Below are 22,634 nucleotides of genomic sequence, written 5' to 3' on the forward strand. Positions count from 1 at the left end.
CAGTTATTTCTTTAAAAGATGTATTCCTCAGCCTGTCTTGTTCATTTCCAGTATTCAGAGAGACATAACTGAGCCAGAGAGACTCCACATACAACAAGCAAGAATTTCCATAAAATGGTTAATAATAAGGGATTCTGTGCCTGATCTACTTTACGTTACAGTTTGGGGCTGCAGATGTGACTGTTTATTTTTCTCTCTGTAACTACAGTAAGTCTACTGTTTGTCATTGCTTCTGTTCACTTATCCATTTATTGTTTAATAAATCTGTGTCTTAGTTTATAGCCTAAGTCATGGTGCAATCAACTATTTATCCCAACGCCTCCATATGAGAACAGGTGATATAATGAGGAAGCCAAAACACTGAGAGTTTTCTGTTCCTTCCTGGGATTCACTACAGATGACTAGATTGTGATCCAGCACAGATTCACCCCCATGGTGTATGACCTTGAAGTGCTTTACCTACATAGATCAAGATCTAAAACTGACAAAAATGTCTGGAATAAAAACACAAAATCCATTCACAGGTAAGCACAATTAACAAATCCTGCTCCAAATCCTTAGTGGTCCATCAGACTTTAAAGTGCTCCTCGTGGTTGTCTGAAGAGGTTTCACGTAACATCCCTGTGTCTCCACCTAACAGATCTCCTATCCTTTGCAACCAGGATGCTGTTTACTGGGCACACAGCTAGTCAGCTCTTTAACTTTGATTTGTTTCTGACTTCAGCTGCAGAGGTGGGGCTGTTTCGGGTCATATGTCATCTGCTTCAAGTCCTCCCAGCTGGCAATCAAACAAGACATTACCCTCAGTCTTTGATGTGAGCAGTATCCTTCCTGTAGCTATGTGTTTTGGCCCAATCATTCACAGCACACCGGCAATCAGCCAAATCTGGCTTGGCAGACATTCTTCATCACGAGGCCAGCACCTTACCTAAGGCCTCTTAATGAATAAGGTCAGTGATCTGAAGTGGCCCGGTGATTTTTAATACTGCAATTGGAAAGCAAAGAATGTGCGATAATTAACCAGTCAATTGCTGCGTCACACTGAATCCCAAAACCAATCATTGGCGGACCTTGGGAAGCAGGAAGCAGGTTCTGCAGAGACCAGGGTAGTCCAAGGCCACCCCTAGCAAAAAAGAACGTGTGAGTGAGCTTTATAACCCTCACGAGATCCACAGGGACACCCCAATTGATCTCCCTGTGGGGTACGTGGAATGTGGGCTCCCTTGTTAGCGGGTAGAGGCCCATCAGCTAGGGCTCGTGAAATATCGCCTCATAAATACCGGCTCGGACTGGGACCGGCGTGATCGGTAGTCCCGATTGCGAGCTTTGGACCTTAAGCCCGGTTGCAGCCTTCTTGTTGTCCACTTAAACTGCCTTTGAATTTACCTTCTCGGGCCTACTGAGCTTTCATAGTGAGAAAGAATGACGTGAAAAGGAAGTTGTTTTAAATGCCAGTCTTTCAGATGAAAGAGCCTTTGTGTTACCAGCAGAAATAAACAGAAAAATAATCAATCAAAAATGAATGCCTGAAAGGGCACCACAGGTGTTCGAACACTGGCATATCCCAGTCACCCATAAGAAGCAATTGACAACATTCAATGAAATCAATCAGAAAAGATTTCAGTCCATAATTAAGATTCGGTGACAATACTTAAGAAACCACTTATCTGTGAAGTGTTTTTGGGCCAGCCAGAGGATATGAAAGATATTATTGGGCGGGATTCTCCGGCGGCCAAAGCCGGAATCGGGAAAGGCGATTTGAGAATCACGCGTAACCCCAAAATCGTGGCCGGCGCCAGGCGCCCGACAAAATGCCATGCTCCAGAGCCTCGACAGCGGCATCATAACATTCTACTCCACACATACAGTAAACGCCGTCCGCATATCATTGGCAGGCTTGATCCGTTATTCTCCGGGGCCTCCTCGATGCTCTTGCGCTTTTAGAAATAGGGAAACGGGCGCCGTGGCTGATGAGGGAGAGAGAGGATGTAAGACATGCAGAGGCACGACCGTAGGCTGCCGGACCCCCTCCAGTCTTTTCCCTATTCCGGCAGTTGTGCCCGCCTTCTCCTTGAGGGGAGGGGAGGTTGACAGAAAGCACAGTGTTAGGCAGTTGGGTGCATGCAGCACAGGGGTGGGTAACTCGTGGTCTTCGTGGCCAGGGCACCTGGCTATGGCAGCCGGTATGGGTGCTGCCATGAGGTGGGGTGCATGCATACCGTTGGCGGTAGCCATCCGGGTGTGTGGGATGGGAGTTGGTGCCAGAGGCACAGTGTTGCCTACTCACACTGGCTGCCCTGAGAAGGTCATGCAGATTTTTGCGGCACTGCTGTATGGTCCTGGCAGTGGGGTCCACGGTGCTCACGTCCTCTGCCAAATGCACCCAGGCCCAGCGTACGGTAGTGGGTGGCAGCCTTCTTCCCACCCCAGGTACAGGGTAGCCCGCCTCTCCACCACAACGTCCAATGGGGTCTCAAGCTCTGCGTCTGCAAAATGGGTGCCGCCCTCCATGCTGCCATCTTCTTGTCAGGGTTGAGTGTGTGTGGGGAGCGGAGTATTAATAATAATAATATGCGGCTGCAGCTTGACAGACCCTCAAGTGTCGATCCCAACCCCAGCGAATCCGACACCATTTTTCATTGGAATCGATCATGTTCCACATGGCGCCTGTGCTAGCAATTCAACAACTGTTAATGGTTAACATTAACAGTTGTTGAATTGCTCCGGGGGCAGCGCCAATTTTGCTGTCGTAGAAGTCGTCTGGTTCAGTCCCGGCACCAGTACTTAGTCTCTGAAACGGAGAATCCCCCCCCCCATTGTATTAACGCACATTTTTTTCCCCGATTTTTTTCTCTGTGTTCAGTACGGATCATATTTTGTTTATTTTAGGCCATGCAATTTTGACAGTCACTGGAATATGTACCACAGCTGAATTTCTGGAGGACAAAACCGTGTTTTCTTTCTGTATTTGACAAGAAGCAATGTTGCCGCCAACTTGAAGATGGTTCCAACACCACTCTGAGTGATTAAATTGGTTACGTTTTTAATGCTTGAAAATGAGTGGGGCCTTATCCAAGAAAGGTACACTTCTGACTGTTTACAGACACTAGAAACAACCCATAAGTACAGTTCTCAATGTTAGCTCTCATAAAGCGGATAGCAGTGTCTGGTCAGCCACATTCCCAGAGGAAGTAAAGGAAAATCGGAGGTATAAGCACCTTGACTCACTGTTATGGCTAGTTACATGCCAGTCTAAGCGTGGATTTCAATACAGGTGTTCTGTCCATGCTATCCCTCAATAATTATCTATATTACAAGAAGGTCATAGATAGTAACAACCAATAATTGAAAATCTAGTATAACACTATCTGTATATGTTAGTGATCTACTGAAGATTATTTCTCAATAAATATGGAGTAATGGGGAAAGAATTTCCAGTCAATAAAGGTCATGCATGAATGTTCAATGTGCTCGTTCTACCTTCCTGTGTGCACTATAAACATGTTAACATGTGCAGAATAATGGCACGCAGAGGAATGTGTGTAATGCATTCATATGTGAATTCTGCCGATTAGAAACTCTACCATATGTTGTCATGGACGGTTAATACCCTTGTACATATGAAGGACATTGAGGCACCGACAGACTCTGCAAACATCTAAACCTAATGGATGAATTTCTGCAGGGTTCTGCCAACCATCCACTATACTTTGATTGGAAAATCTGGGAATCAGCATTAAATGGTTTTTACGTTGTTTCACCATGGTTCTGTGACTCCAATGATTTATGCGCTCCCAAATATTTGTTTCATGCAAGTGATTTGTGTGCATAGCTCTACTATTGATAACCACCGGTTTTCCCTTTATTGTAATTATATTATTGATGTGCAATGTAGCCTAATTTGCTACCCATCTTTCCACTTCATAGAATCCCTACAGTGCAGGAGGCTATTAGGCCCATCGGGTCTGCACTGACCCTCCAAAAGAGCACCCTAACATAGGCCCACACCCTTGACTTACCCCCACCTAACCTTTCGACACTTAAGGGACAATTTATCATGTATAATCAACCTAGTCTGCACATCTTTGGACTGTGGGAGGAAACCAGAGCACCCGGAGAAAACTCACGCAGACACGAGGAGAACATACAAACGCCACACAGTCATCTAAGGTCGGAATCGAACCCGGGTCCCTAGTGCTGTGAAGCAGCAGTGCTAACCATTATGCCACCATGCCGCCCCCAGTGAGATGCCAACTTGCTGGCAGTCTTTAGGGACAGAATTATCTCTTTGTTTCCTCGAGGTGTATCTTCTCAATATCCAACTACCAGTTTCATCAATTGCTGCATGATTCTGGATGATCCTGCTTAATTTCTTGTATTTGCACAAGCGAGCAGGGTTGACAGTGATAATTCTGATGCAGAGCCTCACAGATACACTACACATGCATGCCAGTACCTGCCTCGACATTCCTACCGATCCACAATAGACTCAAGGACAGCTTCTTCCCTGCTGCCATCAGACTTTTGAATGGACCTACCTCATATTAAGTTGATCTTTTCTTTACACCTTGCTATAACTGTAACATTATATTCTGCAGTCTCTCCTTCCTTCCCTATGTACGGTATGCATTGTTTGTACAGCATGCAAGAAACAATACTTTTCACTGTATACTAATACATGTGACAATAATAAATCAAATCAAATCAAACCTGATGGCACCAGATGTCTGTTATATCTTATGTGAGGTGAATCCAAACTCCCAGCAGCTGGAAACCAGAGAAGAAGGCATGTTGCATAATATATGCCTACAATGGGTTGAAGTGCACTGAGCTATCGATTTTGTGCTGATGCTAACTGTGCCCTTTAGAATTTGTAGACTGATGCTGCTAGTATCATCTGATGTTGTCAGGCTTCTACACTTAGAAAATATCCTTTTAAAGCACCTCATGTGAAGTCCACATCCCATAACTCTTTAGCTGAACTGAGAGTCAGCCATGTCCTTCAATGGGTTCCTGCTCCTTCCCAGCCTCCAAAGCCACCTTTCCTGCTCAACTCGTGTTTTGTGAGTAATTTATGCATCTTTGTTGATGTTACGAAAAGGGTGGTTGGATTAAAGATGGTGCTTCAATGGGTAGCAATGAGTGATGCTGGCTGCTGGAGTGTTCGAGAGATTTAGTGGCGTCCTGTTTTTTCTACTTGTTCCTATTGTTCCTAGACAGAGGATGGAAGATACATTACAATGATTGAATCACATGCATAATTGCTTTCATCAGAATTTTGTGTCCATGCTTGACAACATACGTTGATGGCAGCAAGTAAGAGATAGATTAAGAATAAAGGGGATGATGAGAATGGTTCTAGTCAGTACATTGTGGTGGACTGGGGGATCTCAACTGCCCGATCTAACACCCCTTCCACAGCTTCCAAGTCAGATAACCAGAGTGCCACTTGTTCACAATAATAATTTGACTTAGAATCAAAGGACCCTCCATCGATATGGATCTGTTCTCAGTGGTAATGCATCAGCTTGGTTGCAAAGAAAAAAAATTGAAAGCAGAAGTTCACATAGTCAGGAAAAACAACAAAAATAATCCACGGATAGGTGAAATCACACGGACCTGCATTATGCAGCTGCATTGGCAAATAAATACAATACAACTTCTGAAAAAGTTGTGAACGAAAGCTGAATGAATATAAATATTAACTTTTTGTTTATAAATTTTGAGTATCCAATTATTTATTTATTTATTCCACTTAAGGGGCAATTTAGCATGGCCAATCCACCTACCCTGCACATCTTTTTGGGTTGTGGGGGTGAGACCCATGCAGACACGGGGAGAATGTGCAAACTCCACACGGACAGTGACCCAGGATTAAACCTGGGACCTTGGCGCCGTGAGGTCCACAGCGCCACCCCTGAATATAAATATTAATTTATGTGACTGACAGAGTGAAAGGCTTGGAAGATTACTATGTGTGATACACAGTTGAGAGAATGTCACAGTTCTTGGGCACATCTTTGTAAAATCTTTAACTTGTACCGCTGTTCTGTGAGTGCTGCTCAGAATTGGCATGTCTTCAGCTGGGTCAGTGCCCTATGCTGAGATAAACCTGCTTCAATAACACCTCAAAACTAGGATGCAAAATCTTTGGGCTCTCATCACTGCTTCCACAGTTCTAAGTAAGTTGAAAGTAAACTTACTTGCATAAACAGCACTGGGATTCAGTTGGGATTTAATACTGCAGTGTATGTATAGTTTCTGAAGAGAGGCTACAATGCAACCTTCCAGTATGTGATATCAAACATTCAGGAAGCTTATTTGCTTAATGTTAATGCAAAGGGGGCCAAATCGTCAGTGTTGAAGGCCACTTCTCCCAGTCTGCACCTTGACCAGTTTTTCCATGTGATTTTCTTTTCTATTTCTAACAATAATTAGTGATTGTAAGCTGTGGTTCAGTTGATAGCACTCTCACTTTTGAATCACAAGGTTCTGGGGTCAAGTCCCATTCCAGTGCTTCAGTCCAAAAATCAAGGCCGACACACCAGTGCAGTACTGAGAGGGTGCTGAATTGTTGGAGGCCGAGGCCCAGGAGAGGGAGGTGGAAACAGTGCCAAATGCCAGGGCTGGCCGGTGGTGGGGCGGGGGGGGTTTGAGCTTCAGGTTTTAAAAGGACTTTCTCATCATCTCGACTGAGCAGTCAGAGCTACAGGCCAGCTTTACAAAATCAGAACTGCAGAGTGCCGACCTTTTTAAAGCCCGTCTGTCGGAGTCAATTTCACTGAGCTGCTGCTTCTGACCTTTGAGCAGCTTCATGGGTCCAATTTATTTTTTTAAACCCAACCAGAAAACCAACGCTGCCCAAAGGCCAAAGACAGCGCAGCAACTGTCAGGAGAGAGCTCGGGCGGGATTCTCTAATAATGGGGCTATGTCCCTACGCCGGCGTTAAAACCGGCGCCAACCACTCCGGCGTCAACGGCCCCCGAAAGTGAGGAATTCTCACCTTTCTAGGGGGCTAGATTGGTGCCGGAGTGGTCCCCGCAGCTCCAGCTGGCACGGAACGGGCCGCGCGAGTTCGCGCATGCGCAGAACGGCCGGTGTATTTTCGCGCATGTGCAGAACGGCCGGCGTGATTCGCCACATGCGCAGGGTTTCCCTTCTTCCCGCCGGCCCCCGGGCAATATGGCGGAGCCCTACAGGGGCCCGGTGTGTAGTAAAGTAGACCCCCATGGAACCAGTCTGCCCTCTGATCGGTAGGCCCCGTTCGCGGGCCAGGCCACCGTGGCGGCCCTCCCCCCTCCCGGGGCGGATAGCCCCACCCTCCCTCCAGGACGGCCCCTACACACTCACCTACCATGTCCCGCCGTGTGGGAGGTAAGTAATCCACGCCGGCGGGGCTCAGCGAAACATGTCGGCCACTCGGCCCATCGGGGCTCGGAGAATGGGGAAGCCGGCGGCGGGGTGGTGGCGGGAATTCTCCAACCCGGCCCTCATGTTTGAAAAATAGTAAATGTCGGCGCTGCCGCCAGGAGGCGCGAGCGCGGTGGCAACCGTTAGCAAAATGGAGGAATATCAGAGCGGAGAGGAGACTGCTTTTATTGTTGATGAAATTAGTGGCATTATTAAAGAGTCAATTGAGGCTGCAATTGGTGGAAATGCATATCAGCCTAGCAGAGTTAATCAGTGGACGACAAGTGTGGTGGAACTCTGTCTGAGTCAGCTCACTAAGCAGGGAAGACCCTTCAAGTATATTGTAACCTCTGTGATAATGCAGAAGAATGGAGCTGGACTGCACACAGCTAGTTCCTGTTACTGGGATAATCTTGGTGATGGAAGCTGCACTGTGAGATGGGAGAATAAGACCATGGGCGCCATTCTCCGACCCCCCGCCGGGTCGGCGAATGGCCGTTGGCCGCCGTGAATCCTGCCCCCGCCCCCGCCGAAGTCTCCGGTACCGGAGATTGGGCGGGGGCGGGAATCGGTTGGCGGGACCCCCCGCTCAATTCTCCGGCCCAGATGGGTCGAAGTCCCGCCCAGAAATTGCCTGTCCCGCCGGCGTAAATCAAAGCTGGTATTTACCGGCGGGACCAGGCGGCGTGGGCGGGCTCCGGGGTCCTGGGGGGGTGGGCTCCGGGGTCCTGGGCGATCTGACCCCGGGGGGTGCCCCCACGGTGGCCTGGCCCGCAATCGGGGCCCACCGATCCGCGGGCGGGCCTGTGCCGTGGGGGCACTCTTTCCCTTCCACCTCCGCCACGGCCTCCACCATGGCGGAGGCGGAAGAGACTCTCCCCACTGCGCATGCGCGGGAAACTGTCGGCAGCCGCTGACGCTCCCGCACTTGCGCCGCATTTCCGCGCCAGTTGGCGGGGCACCAAACGCCATTTCCGCCAGCTGGCGGGGCAACAAACGCCATTTCCGCCAGCTGGTGGGGCGGAAATCCCTCCGCCGCCGGCCTAGCCCCTCAATGTTGGGGCTTGGCCCCCAAAGATGCGGAGCATTCCGCACCTTTGGGCCGGCGCGATGCCCGTCTGATTAGCGCCATTTTTGGCGCCAGCCGGCAGACATTGCGCCGTTGGGAGAGAATTTCGCCCCATGTTTTGTCCAGTCAGTGTCTTTGGGTTGGGCATCTAAAGCTTAGACTGCTGCCAGACTTCATCCTCAACTTACATGGTCTTCAGATGGAAGATATACTTGTGAACACTTGATTGCTGCCTTTATAATTACACAATACCCTCAGTAAACTTAAGCTACAGTCAGCATATGTTTCTTTACTATCTCAGCTTCAGTATTGTGTTTTAGTGTGAAGTTTTAGCGTTTTAACGTGGCATTGGTTCAATCTATGCTGCTGAGAAAAGTAAACAATTACAACTTAAACTAATGTTTTCATGAAAAGTTATTCTGATTTGGAGGTTTTGAAATAAATGTGAAATGTTTAATTCAAAAAAAAAATAGTAAATGTCATTTTCGAACCAGTTGGATGCTGTTAGTGTTGTGTTGGGAGGTTGTGGGGGACACAGTTTGGAGGAGGGGTAGGTTGGACTGGTAAAGAATTCCATCTGTTGCATGCTTTCTTTGCTCTGTGCAGGCTGATGCATATGACAAATTGTACATGCTTGAACATATTGGTCGATCTCTCTGTTTATTCCCGGCCAAAACACCGACTGTCTGGCTGGCCCAAAGACACTTTTCGATGCCTTGATAACCCTCGTGAATCTGCTGCAGAATCCCTAAACGTAAACTGGCAGCTATCACAATCCTGTCTCCCTTGAGCAGGACACCATCAATTGTAGCAAGATTCTCTCTTATATCTCAAAAGGCTGATTTGCATCCAGCAGGCCATCCTTCTTTTAGGGGTTGGTTCACCTTCGGGAGCGTCAGATCCTTGTCAGTTTCGGCTTTTATGGTCTGTAGTTTGCGGTCAGATACTGGCAGTATGTCGGTAATTAAACAAGCTTGAGGTTCCACTCTTCAGACTAACTCGAGTTCTGATGTTTCAGCATCAGTGGTTGCCCTGTATTCTGATGTGTCAGCATCAGCTTTAGAGAGGTCGTTTTCAACACCCAGGTCTTCCCTCGACTCTTCATCTTGGTCATCTGAAGTACTGGTTGAGTGAATCCTTTCAACTAGCTGCTATCTTTCACCAGCATCAACTCCAATTAATGGTGATTTCTCACCCTCTACCACCTCAAAGTCGCTGGGTATCTCAATGTTCCCATTCTTCACAATGACGCAGCATGACCCCCTTGTGGCTATTGTGTTATCATTGTAATCTGTGAGCCTACAGGTGGACTGCTTTATCAGTGATTTTGCAATTGCTTGCATTAAAGATCGGTACATGATAATATTTGTGTCCGCTCCTGTATCAATCTTAAATGGGATCAATTCTCTCTTTATTTCTAATGAGACAGTCCCCTCCTTAATTATCTTTGAGAGAACTTTTTTTGGTCTTTCCTGCCAATGCAGTAAATCAATCCTAGTGATAGCTTTTATCATGAAGGTATCCGAAAGTGAATATGGTGAGCAATCTTCTCTATCCGCTATGATGTTGGATTTTGACTCTGCACTCTGTACACTTTGGATCCGTCTGAAATCACTTTAGGACTTTTTAAATTTGTTTACTGGAACAGTTGCTGATAAACGACACTGTGCTGCAAAGTGGTTCAGTCTGCCACAATTGGAGCAATGTTTCCATTTCACTGGACAATTTTTGCAACTGAGGGCATGTCCACAGCGTGTGCACATCATCACGCTCGTGACATCACTTTCAAAATGTCCGCCGGTCATTGTACGCAGTTTTCTTTGCTGTGGCACAGCATTAATGGCGTCAGCCACGTTTCCCGATTTCGTGCTCTTTTCCTTTACCATGAATTTGGCATATTCACTCGATGCCTGTGTGCTGGCCTTACACATATTTATAGTGTCTTCAATCGATAAAACCGGTCTTCTTAATATTTTCTCGTGCAACCGCTCATCGTTTATTCCGAACACAACTTTATCTCGCAGCATAGACTCGGAGACTGAGGATAAATTACCGGACTGCACTCGCAGCTTTAAAGCTGTGATGAATGAATCTACAGACTCTCCTCTGAACTGCAGCTATTTTTTTAACATGCAGTGCTCATAGAATTTTTTCAGGATTCGCAATCTCTGTAGCACCATGCTGTATTTATTGTTATCCTCATCTGCACTGAATTCAAACAAATTAACAAGCTCCAATGCCTGCGGTCCAGCCAAATGTGGGGGGAGTGCTATTTTGCGTTGGTCTGAGGCATTTTCAAGCGCAGAGGCAGAAATAAAAACTTCAAATTGTTGCTAAAAGGAAGCCCAGCTCTGGCATAGTTTACCATGTGTCTTGAAGTGGTCAGGCTTCTTGAGATCTTCCATCTACTGATCAGTCTTACCATAGATTCATTTCTTCAATCTCTAATGCTATTCTAACCTAATCTAATTCCCGTTTCTTATAAAGAATAGGCTTCTGGTACCATGTGGTGTTCTTTGTGTCGCTTGTTTAGAATGGTTGGCATACTGTTCACAAAGACCACAGAATATCTTTTAACTTAAACAAATAACTTAATCCAAATAAACCCCTTGTATAAAATAATTGTATTGGATAATACCACATACCCAAGCAGAAGAAAATCTTCTGCTTATACAGAATGGGAAAGATCTTATGCAGTTTATTTGGAGAACAAGCATTGAATCTTTCTTCCAAATTTGAATTTACTTTCACCGTGTCCACATGGTGCAAATGTGCAGAACATGTGAATGAGGGCTGAGGCAGTCACACGAATTGGTAATACTATCTGCATGGTGTTATAAGTAACTAATGGGATATTCGCTGCTCTTAATATTAATGACATATGCTGCATACATATGGGATGATATTCATAACCAGATGCTAACAATGGGCGATATCAATTTGCTAGAATCTTTCTGTGGTTGCTTTGTGAATTGATTGGTGAATCTTGACACAAGAAAACATATCATGCGTGATTTGGGGGGGGGGGGGGGGCTGTTAAAGTGGGTGGGGGAGGGGCGAATAAGGAGTCCAGAAACAGGAAAAGCACTGGGGCCCATGATTTCTCTCCCTGGCGCTGGTTGACGTTATTATGTTTCAGATGAGGTGTTAAACCAAGGCCCCATCTGCTGCTCAGATTTAAAAGTTCTCACGGCACTATTTTTAAAGAACACCGGGGGAGTCATTCCTGCTGGCCCGGCAGATATTTATCCCTCAATCAACATTATGTAAAACAGATTATCTGGTCACTATAACACCGCAGCTGTGGAAGTGAGCAGAAATTCCTACATTACAACACTGACTACCGTGGCTGTAAAGTTGTTATAACCACAGGTCTTATGGGGTGGGAATGATTAACTACCCCGTGGGCCTTGCAGAATACGCCCCCCCCCCCCCACACACACACACACACACCGATAAGGGCGTAGGGGGACCTCTAAAAATGCCTGGCTATGTATGAATAGAGTCGGCTAGTAAGGCACTGACTAGTGAAGAGCCAGTGGGGAGCTACTGGAGATGCATATAATAGTAGTTGTAAAATAAAGTAAGTTTTTACTTCCACAAACTCGGTGTGGGCTCTTTGTGGCCTTATAAATCAATCGACACTGCTGAGCCAACCCCATCTCAATCGGATATAGGTTGGATATTTTATATCTGTATGCCTCTTTTTGGACGTTTGGATGTGTTTGCTGCCGGATTGGAATAAATACGCACAGAGGGTTCATTACTTTTTCCGGGCAAATGATATCGCAGAGAACGACCGCCAGGAAGTCATATTGCTCACTGCTTGTGGCACGCACGCGTTCGGAATGATATGGAGCCTTATGTGTCCAGTGGTCCGACACTAAAACGTTTGATGAGCGTGTAGCCTTCGTGGCCCATCACTTTAATCGGATCCCATCCATTATAGTGCAGCAATATAATTTTAATACCACAGAAAGGAACCTGGGTGAGTCCATCACCGAGTTTTTATACAGGTTATGGAAATTTCCAGAATTCTATGGATACAGCACTGCCCTATCTGAGATGTTGTGTGACCACTTGGTTTGTGGCATTAACAATGCGGCCTCTCAGAAAAAACTGCAAACCAAACCTTCCCAGGCTGCGCTGTCCCGGGAATGTGTGGTGCGAGGGGTGCGGGAGATACAGCAAATGGAAGTCAATGCCCTAGAGCACACCCCCTCCTGCTGATGAGGCCCCTCCCCGGACCACCACCATGCCCTGGACCGAGCAGCATAAAGGTCCGACCCGTTGGCCGAAGGAAGAGTGGTGGGAGACTTTGCCAGAGTCCGTAGAAGGGGAGTCTGGTCAATGAGGGGCTTATGGTCACCAGCCCTGGCTCAAGCATGAGCGCAGCCCATAAGTGAGCCTGAGGTCCAGACGCCCCCGTAGAGGTAAACGTCAGCCCAGGGTCCGGACCTTCTACCTGGATGAACGGGAAGAGGAGGATGACTGCAGTTGCATTGTGTCATAGGCCCCCAGAAAAATCACAGTACAAATCAATGGGCACTTGCTCGATGTGGAATTGGATGCTGGGGCAGCGATCTCTGTGGTCAGACAGAAGGGGCTGGATTCTCCGATTCTGGGGCGATGGAACCACGTTGGCATGGGAACGGTGGCGTTTTACACCAAAACAAATGATGTAAAACGGCCATGTATTCCCCGTTTTGCTGGGGGCTAGCATGCCGTCATGGGCGAGCACCCAGCTCTAGCTGCTGCTATGGCCGGAGAATTGCCGAGTCCGTGGCCACGCATGTGCACAGCGGCGGTCTGCAGCGGCCGCGCTGTGCTACATGGCGGAGGCTGCTCGCGAACCCAGCCCACGAAATAGTGCCACCCCTTTGGCCGGCTTGCGCACACCGGACCACCCCCCACAGTGCCCCCAGCCCCTAATAAAGACCCCCTTGCCCATGGGTCAGCCCTCCCCGACTGTGACGGCGCTGGACTGAGTCCGCAGCCGCCATGTCGTGTTCCCAACGGATGAGACCACACGCGACCGACACTGTCAGGAACTCGGCCAGTCGGGGGCGGAGCATCGGAGAGCAGGCCTCAGGCAACGTCCTGAGGCCGTCGATACATGGTGCAGTGTACACTGGAGGGGGCGGAGCATCGCAAAAACGGTGCTGCCCCCGATATTTTCGGGAGCTGTAATTCTCTGGCTGATCGCTGAACACGATTTCAGCGTCAGCGATTGGAGAATCCAGCCCAAGATGTTTGACCAAATTATGCAGTGTATTCGGACCTTGGATTTAATGGACACCCAGGCCAGACTGGGCACCTACATGGGAGAATCTTTGGATATTGCTGGTACTATTATCACCCCGGTAATTTATGGGCACAAGTCAGCACCTCAAGCTTATTCTAGTAAAGGGCCAAGGCCCCAGCCTGTTGGGTCATGTTTGGTTGCACCTTCTACTGCTGCATTGGCAGCACATCCTCCAGATGGGGTCCAGCGGCCTAACATAGAAACATAGAAAATAGAAGCAGGAAGTGTACTTTCGGCTCTTCAAGGCTGCTCTGCCCATTCATTATGATCATGGCTGATAGGGCAGCACGGTGACGCAGTGGTTAGCACTGGGACTGCGGCGCTGAGGACCCGGGTTCGAATCCCGGCCCTGGGTCATTGTCCGTGTGGAGTTTGCACATTCTCCCCGTGTCTGCGTGGGTTTCACCCCCACAACCCAAAGATGTGCAGGTTAGATGGATTGGCCACGCTAAATTGCCCCTTAATAAAAATTTAAAAATGATCATGGCTGATCATCAAGTTCAATACCCTAATCCGGTCTTCCCTCTTGAGTCCTTTAGCCCCAAGGGCTTCATCTAATTACTTCTTGAAATTACGCAATGTTTTGACCTCAAGTACTTTCTGTGGTAGCGAATTCCGCAGATTCACCACTCTCGGGGTAAAGAATTTGCTCCGCACCTCAGTCCTAAAAGGTTTACCCCTTAGGTAACAAGGTGCGGCCCACCTAGGGCAGCACCAACAGTTTACCCCTTATCCTCAAACTATGACCCCTAGTTCTAACTCCCCCACCATTGGGAATATTCATTCTGAGTCTATCCTGTCTACTCCTGTTTGAATTTTGTAAGTTTCTATGAGAGCTCCTCTCTCTCTTCTAAACTCCAATGAATATAATCCTAAACAATTTAGTCTCTCCTCATATGACATTCCCACCATCCCAGGAATCAGCCTGGAAAATCTTCACTGTACTCCCTCCATAGCAAGACCATCCTTCCTCAGATAAGGACACCAAAACTGCACACAATACTCCTGGTGTGGCCTCACCAATGCCGTTTACAATTGTAGTAAAACATCTCTATTCCTATCCTCTAATCCTCTCGCTATGAAGGTCAACATACTATTTGCCTTCTTTACTGCCTTATGTACCTGTGCACTTACTTTCAGCGACTGATGCACGAGGACACCAAGGTCTCGCTGAGTATGCACCTGTCTCAATTTACACCCATTCAAATAATCTGCTTTCTTATTTTTGCTACCGAAGCAGATAACCTCACATTTAGCCACATTATACTGCATCTGCAATGTATATGCTCACTCACTCAGCCTGTCCAAATCCCACTGAAGCATCTCTGCATCCTCCTCATAGCTCACCCTTCCACCCAACTTTGTATCATCTGCAAATTTGGAGATCATGGGCGGGATTCTCCGTTGGCCGATGCCGAACTCGCAAAACACAATTGGGCAGAGAATCAGTTTTGTCGCCTAAATTGCGGCGGACACCGATTTGACACCAAATCACAATTCTCCGTCACCTAGACAGCAGCATCAATGTGTACCAGAACGCACGTACAGTAAACCCATTTGCATATAATTTACGGGCTGTAAGGCAGCCATCTTGCTGCGCACCCCGCTGACCGTCCACCTTGGCTCCTGGTTCTGCAGAGTAGAGTGACACCAGCCGTATGGGTGCCCCTACCACCTCCCCACCCCCCATCCCCACACCTCCACCATTACCCCCCTACCTACCCGGCCACCACCCACAGGCGGCCCACCTAGGGCAACACCAACAGTAGTCCCTACGGGTGCCTCGGTGCATACCCCTGGCAAGGGCAGTGCCAGCCGACAGTACCCCTGGCATCAGGGATGGGGGCCAGAGAGATAGCTCGATGTAGAGCTGCGTGCTGAACCTATTTTATACATAGTAAGAAGTCTTACAACAGCATAGTATGAAGTCTTACAACACCAGGTTAAAGTCCAACAGGTTTGTTTCAAATCACCAGCTTTCGGAGCAGTGCTCCGAAAGCTAGTGATTTGAAACAAACCTATTGGACTTTAACCTGGTGTTGTAAGACTTCTTACTGTGCTCACCCCAGTCCAACGCCGGCATCTCCACAACATATATTATACATAGTTAGAATAATGTTCAATAAAAGGCAGTTTACCAACAGCCTAGCCTCCAGCATCATCTGGGAGTCTGGATCATGAACATCTCCTCCCAGACCCACAATGATACCAGAATCAGTTCAAAAGTTGTAAGCTTTCTTAAGGCACTAAAAAGTGACAAATAACTTCTCATACACATGTTGAGAACACTTCCGAATGCAACTGTTGAATATTAGTCACGTTTTTCAGATCAAAAGAAAATAGACAAAATTGTCATGACTAAAGGACAAACTCTGAATCTTAGATATATTCAAACAATCCTCTGAAAGGAACACACTTCTAACCAATGGTTTCCCCTGAGCCTAAATTTGGCATCTTACATTAAATATTGGCATATTCACACAGAGGAATACCGACAATTCTACGCCAATCCCTAGAAAAGGGACACTTATCTAACAGCAACAGTGCCTGATGTTTGTTGTGCAGAATGATTTCCAGTCCTCCATCCTCAGTACAGAAAAACCCTTCTTTACATCTGTGTGTGGTGAAGTGATCAGGTGATAGTTCTTCAAATTAATTCTGTACTCGCTCTGTTCTCTTAATAAGATTAGTTTGATTCCAATCCTTTAAGACTGATTTAATGTAGTTCCTGCACATTATACACATACTTAAATGATTGAATTCCTGTTTAAATCCTTTTGCTACATTTCATGTACTTTATGTACAATAGCTATGAATCATTCAACACCACAGTTTCTACAAACACGTCTCCTTCTACCTTTTATTAAATTAAAAATATGCATTTAAAGGGGCAAGCTAAAAACTGTAGCATTCGAGATTCCAAAGATTGGGAAAGAGTACAGGTGGGCTAGCAGCAAATAAAATTCAATGAAGATCCTCATTCCTAATTGCCCTGCAGTGCTCAGTGCTGGAACTTTCTGCTAAAAGTGTTTGTATATGGATGTTAGGTAACAGCCCTCATTCTGCATTTACATTCACACGTCCCCATATTTCAGTGACGTGCCAATATCACTATAATGATTCAAGCTTTTAAAGCAGACCAAGGCAGGCCAGCAGCACGGTTCGATTCCCGTACCAGCCTCCCCGAACAGGCACCGGAATGTGGCGACTAGGGGCTTTTCACAGTAACTTCATTGAAGCCTACTCGTGACAACAAGCGATTTTCATTTCATTTCATATGAGTGACGTGTGAGTGAAGTACCAGACAGCTACTACCATCTGCAGGAATATATTCAGGGAGCAGGACTGAAAGGAAACAACTGGAAATATATGCTGGCTTCGCTCTGGAGCCTACGTGCTCCTGTCAGCAGAGAATCAGGACTGATCTCTGGTGGCACTAGGGTTGCTCAGGTGTGAGTTACAGTCTTTGGCCATGCAAATTTATGCATGGTGGAGACTATGGCAGATTCCATTCAAATTCAAGTATCGGGCCGTCATTTTGAGCGGGAAGCCCAATCCCAGTGTCCTGAGGCAGCCCCCACAACAAATTCTTCACCAACCCCCCACCCCTGCTGATAAGGAAGGCACCCCCAACCCCTCATCAAGGGAGGGCATCCACCCCCACCACGGGAATAATGGGTCACCGACCCCCCCCCCCCCCCAAAGCCACGCCTGAATTTGGGTGACCCGCACTCCACAAACCCCCCCCCCCCCCCTCCCCCATCAACCGCCCCTTTCATGGCATTTACGCCCTGGCAGTGACACCCGTACCTGACTCGGTGGATTCCAAGGGGGGGGGGTATCAGTCCATTGATAACGTGCCCTTCTGTTACTGCTTGGCTGCAAAGGAATGTACCCCAAGGGTCCTGGGAGTTGTCTGGGTGAGGGCAGTGGGTGAGGGGTTGAGCCTGGCCCTCCCTCCCCCCATGATGGGGGACCCATTTCTGCTTTGCCCCTTTCAGCCCTGGGCAACCTGAAGATCATCTTAGGCATCGTGATCTGGCCCCTGTGCTCAACAGGAACCTCATTGGTTGACTTTTTAATCTCTGAGGTGGTCTCCTTAGCCTGAATTGCTCTACCTGACAGCTGATTAGCAGTCCAGGCAGTTCAGTGAAGAATCAATGCAAGAACACTTTCCCTTTCCTAGCATCTGTTCCCTCAGACAAATTCCTTTAACTTTTACAAGTGTCAAAGGCTTCTTTGAAAACCTACAACACTTGAAAAGGCTTCAAATCCCCGACACCCTTTGAAATGCTAAGCATCATTCAATTTCTCAGAGCAATGCTTTTCATTAGCTTGTGATTAACAGTTTAATGATTCAGACACAGCTGTTTAAGGAGTTTATTGTTTTACATTTCCCTTCATGCTTGAACGCATCTCAAGTACCCTGCTTTGATTCTAACCACAATGTTTATAAACACTCTTACTATGATTAACAGCTCCTGACCACATAAAAACTGAGTGATTCCAGTTCCTCTTTTCTAACAGCAGAAAGCTGTCCCAGAAGGCGCATGAACCAGATTATGTCAGCTAACGCGGACTGAGATCATTGTGCACTGTTCAGCGCCCAGCGCAAATCCCATTTAGAGGCTCTCCCGCTATTCTCCTGACATAATGGGATTTGCACCGGGTGTATCACGGCTGGAGAATCGCCCCCTTAATATAAATTTTTTTGATATATGATTGCCATATCATCATATACTAGGAAACAAGCTTGTATGGGTGTGACTGGTTTAATTGAATTGGATATAATAGCAGCAAAGGTCAAATATCAATAAATGAGGTGTGAAGTCCAGCAGTTTAAAATGGGAATGAAGAGAGAGCCAGGGGAGCTCAAATAAAAGAAACGATGTAAAGTTGGCTGTTGTATTTCAAAAAGAAAATATACAAATGGAAGACTATAAACAAAAGAGACAAAAAAGCGCAAGTTTAATTTTAAAATATAGTAACCATAAAGTCAAAAAAAGGTTTGATCAATTCTGGGAAAAGGAACTTCTAAAGTATTGTAGGAAGAATGGAGTATAAGATTTAAGGAAATATTGAAGTAGTGATGGTTGTGAGATCTCAAACAAGATAGTGTGTGTTGAAGCTAGACCTGTGAACACCTGTTTGTTGCCACCCTCAGAGAGCACCCTGAGGGCATTATGTGGTAATGTTACTGAAATTAAAAATCTATGAGGACTGCTGCCATCAAAAGGGGGTTAAGTTCTGAATTATTTGAACCAAAATCTTGTAAAAATAAATATTTGAAAAGTACTGTTAACTGTGTAAAGGTGTTCTTGTGTTTTAAGTGTTATTTTCTTTTCTATTTATTTTAATAAATGTTTAACTTTTATATATAAAATCATCACAATTGACCTATGAGTTACTTTGTCAACTCCTCATAATATTACAAATTGCAAAGTTGTTGTGGCAACTGTTTGAAGTTTCCCTTTTGGATTTGTGCAGCTGTCGTACCATGTGCCATGCATTAACAAGGATGATATAAATATTGATCAGCAGTGTTTAGAATGATTAATGATCAGTGATAAATTACTGTCTCCAAATAGCTCTCCTCCAGCACTCCCAAAATTCCTTCATTTTTAATTATCATATTTGTACAGCAAACGTGTGCTTCAAGTAAATATTTCCACTGCCCAGAGGGGCCTTACTTTTTCAGCAAGATTTGTTAGAGCTTTCGATGTCGCCAAATGATGCAATGCAACACACATTCCTGCATCAAACAGAAAAAAATATATTTGCTCTTTATTAGTTTTAATTATATTGAAGGACTACACAAGTGCATGTCTAGACATACCTATGTTTGTTTTCACCAGTTGCCTGTCTTCAAACGCACCTTGGCTTAGTCTGTGTGCTGGTTCAGAAACACTTGTTGCCGGCTCCTGTTGTGTTGTTGTTCAGTCACATCTTCTTCAGCTGTGCTCATCCAGTGTAGGATGTAGCCCCGGTCATGCTTCTTTTCATGAGGGATTTCTGCCATATCTGACACACTGGCAAGTCATGTTGGCCATCATTGCTGACTAGCAATCCCTCCAACTCTAACCACCTACCGTGGTGTATGGGACGAATGAGTAGTTTGATTATCATCCTATTTGGCTGCATCATGAATATATTCCTTCCCTGGCCAGCAGGTCCTGGGTGCGTCTGGAACCTGGCTACTGAGCCGCAAGACCTCCCACAGTCTCTTCACACTGTGGGTTTTCACAACTTGCTTTTCTCACCACAGGAGGATCGGCTGAAGAAAGAAGACAATCATAATACTGAAGAAAGCATCCAGCAGGCCACTTAACATCCTTATGACATGCAGATTCTTGCAAGGAAAAAACATTTTGCCAGCTTTTCATTTCAATGGATTGGGAAACAATGATTCCATTTTACGGCACAATGGCAAAGTGGTTAGCACTGCTGCCTCACAGCGCCAAGGTCCCGGGTTCAATTCCGGCCTTGGTTGACTGTCTGTGTGGAGTTTTGTACATATCCCTGTGCCTGCATGGGTTTCCTCCGGGTGCTCTGCTTTCCTCCCACAGTCCAAAGATGTGCAGGTTTAGTGGATTGATAAATTGCCTCTTCGCTTTCAAGCATGTGCAGGTTAGGTGGGGTTATGGGGTTACTGGGGTCATGCAAATGAGTGGGCCTAGGTAAGATGTTCTTTCAGAGGGTCGGTGCAGACCCGAAGGGCCGAATGGCCTCCTTCTGCACTGTAGGAATTCTATTGATTCTACTTACAAAATAAATCTACCTCCCAGTTTAAAATTGTGACAATATTGTCCCAAAATGGGAGAAAATTAAATGTAGTATAAAGGGTTAACAGGTATTATGCTAATAGCTAGAGTGCATTACCAATTCTGTGCAGCTGGAACCTGAGGTAAGACTAATGGAATCCTGCTAAAGTGCACATCTGCAAATAGTCAATAAATGTTCATTAGTTTTCAATAGCATGGTTTATCACTCTCTTAGAATCCTAGCATTCCTACAGAAGGTAGGTGCAGAAGGTCCATTTGGTCCATCAAGTCTGCACCAACCGTCTGAAAAAGCACCCTACATAGGCCCACTCCCCTGTCCTATCCCCGCAACCCCACCTAACCTGCACATCTTCGGACTGTGGGAGGAAACCGAAGCACCGGGGGGAAACCACACAGACAGGGGGAGAAAGCGCAAACTCCACACAATCACCTATGGTCAGAATTGAACTCAGTCCCTGGCACTGTGAAGCAGCAGTGCTAACCACTGTGCTGCCCCTTCTGTCAAAGGCTCCCAGAGCCCGGTCATGATAAATAAAGAGAGAGACATTGAGATTAAACAAGAAACCAAGAATGGTGTACATGAATATGCAGAATAGCCAGATTGTCTGTCAAAGAAGATACAAATTGAGAAAAAATACAAACTGAGCAAAAGTTATATGCAAACTGAGAAACAAATAGCAACAAAAGAGACATGTACAAAATTCTCATGCAAACATGTGAGGCTCATACAGATAAGGTAGAGAAAAAACGTCCTCCAAATATAAACCGTAAGGTAGAGGGACACACATACACAAAATGTCAAGGAAGTCAATTGGTTGAACAATTATTTGACTGTGATGACTGAAATACGTGCTACAAAAGTGATCACACCCACAGATAAATTGTTACATTCTTTCAAGAATAATGCTGCCTCCAACAATGATTTTTTTTAAATTTTGATTGCATTGGCAAATAACTCACATTTTTACAGCAGGTAGCTTTATTCTCCCAATGACAGTAACATTTCAAAAGAAGTACATATATTTGCAAATGCTTATGAATTTCAAATATCACTTTTAAACTAACCCAAATTTGTCTACCTTCATCATTCATTCATTAACAGCATAATAACAAACAGTAAAGGCACATATATCACTACCATTAGCAATTTGTACATGATGACAATTTTCAGTGTACAGTACAGCACCATCTTTTATTGCCGCACATTGACTACAAATGGAAGTAACTGAACATTTCCACAAAAAATGTAAACTAGAATTGACTGCGTTTTTGAGAATAGCTACAAATCACAACACTTGTTGATCAAGGCAGCTCAAAGCAATCATTGGAAATGTTATGAAGATCTTGCCTATTAAAACAAATTGTATCCCCATGTGCATTTCTAGATCACCTGCAAATGAAGTGATCATTTATCTTACTGGATACTGTAGTATTAAATGTGTATGTTTTTTCAATATTCATCATAGGATGTGTGTGTTGTTGACTAGGCCAGCATTAATTCCCATCCCTAATTGCCCTCATGACGGTAGTACTTCTTGAACCGTTGCAGTCCATGTGTTGTAGGTACACCCACAGATGTTATGAAGGGAGCTCTGGAATTTTGACCCTGCGACAGTGAAGGAATGATGATATAGTCCCAATTCAGGATACTCTGTGACTTGGAGGGAACTTTGTGGTGACGTTCCCACGTACTTGCTGCCCTTGTCCTTCTAGGTAGTAGAGGTCATGGATTTGGAAGGAGCCTTGGTGAGTTGTTGCAGTGTATCTTATTGATAGTACACACTGCTGGTGGAGGGAGAGAATGGTATTGTGGTAGATGGGGTGCCAATCAAGTGGTATGCTTTGTCCTGGTTGGTGTTGAGCTTCTTGAGTGTTCTTGGAGCTGCACTCATCAAAGAAAGTGAAGAGTATTCTTTTTTTTATTTTTTTTTTATATAAAATATTTTATTGAAAATTTTTGGTCAACCAACACAGTACATTGTGCATCCTTGACACAATATTGTAACAACACGAATAACAATGACCTATTTTATAAACAGAAAATGAATAAATAATAAATAACAAAAA

The 22,634-nt window shown here is 45.8% G+C and overlaps 1 protein-coding gene, 1 long non-coding RNA gene and 1 pseudogene across 2 annotated transcripts in view; 2 read left to right on the top strand and 1 right to left on the bottom strand.

Annotated features, from left to right (window-relative positions):
• Nucleotides 1-240: 240 nt before the first annotated feature.
• Nucleotides 241-4,690, top strand: LOC140400024 (uncharacterized). Its single transcript, XR_011938088.1, has 3 exons — nt 241-524; nt 725-950; nt 2,890-4,690. It is a non-coding gene; the product is annotated as an uncharacterized lncRNA (long non-coding RNA).
• Nucleotides 4,691-7,523: 2,833 nt separating this feature from the next.
• Nucleotides 7,524-7,822, top strand: LOC140400952 (dynein light chain Tctex-type 1 pseudogene; annotated as a pseudogene).
• Nucleotides 7,823-19,571: 11,749 nt separating this feature from the next.
• slc30a10 (solute carrier family 30 member 10) overlaps nt 19,572-22,634 on the bottom strand; it is a 64,057-nt gene continuing 60,994 nt past the window's right edge. The window contains exon 4 of the mRNA XM_072509413.1: nt 19,572-20,059. Within this exon, the coding sequence (XP_072365514.1) occupies nt 19,980-20,059 (80 nt within the window). The 3' untranslated portion in view covers nt 19,572-19,979. The remainder of the gene's footprint in view (nt 20,060-22,634) is intronic.

The sequence above is a fragment of the Scyliorhinus torazame genome, chromosome 1 (assembly GCF_047496885.1).
Source record: "Scyliorhinus torazame isolate Kashiwa2021f chromosome 1, sScyTor2.1, whole genome shotgun sequence".
Classification (NCBI taxonomy): domain Eukaryota; kingdom Metazoa; phylum Chordata; class Chondrichthyes; order Carcharhiniformes; family Scyliorhinidae; genus Scyliorhinus; species Scyliorhinus torazame.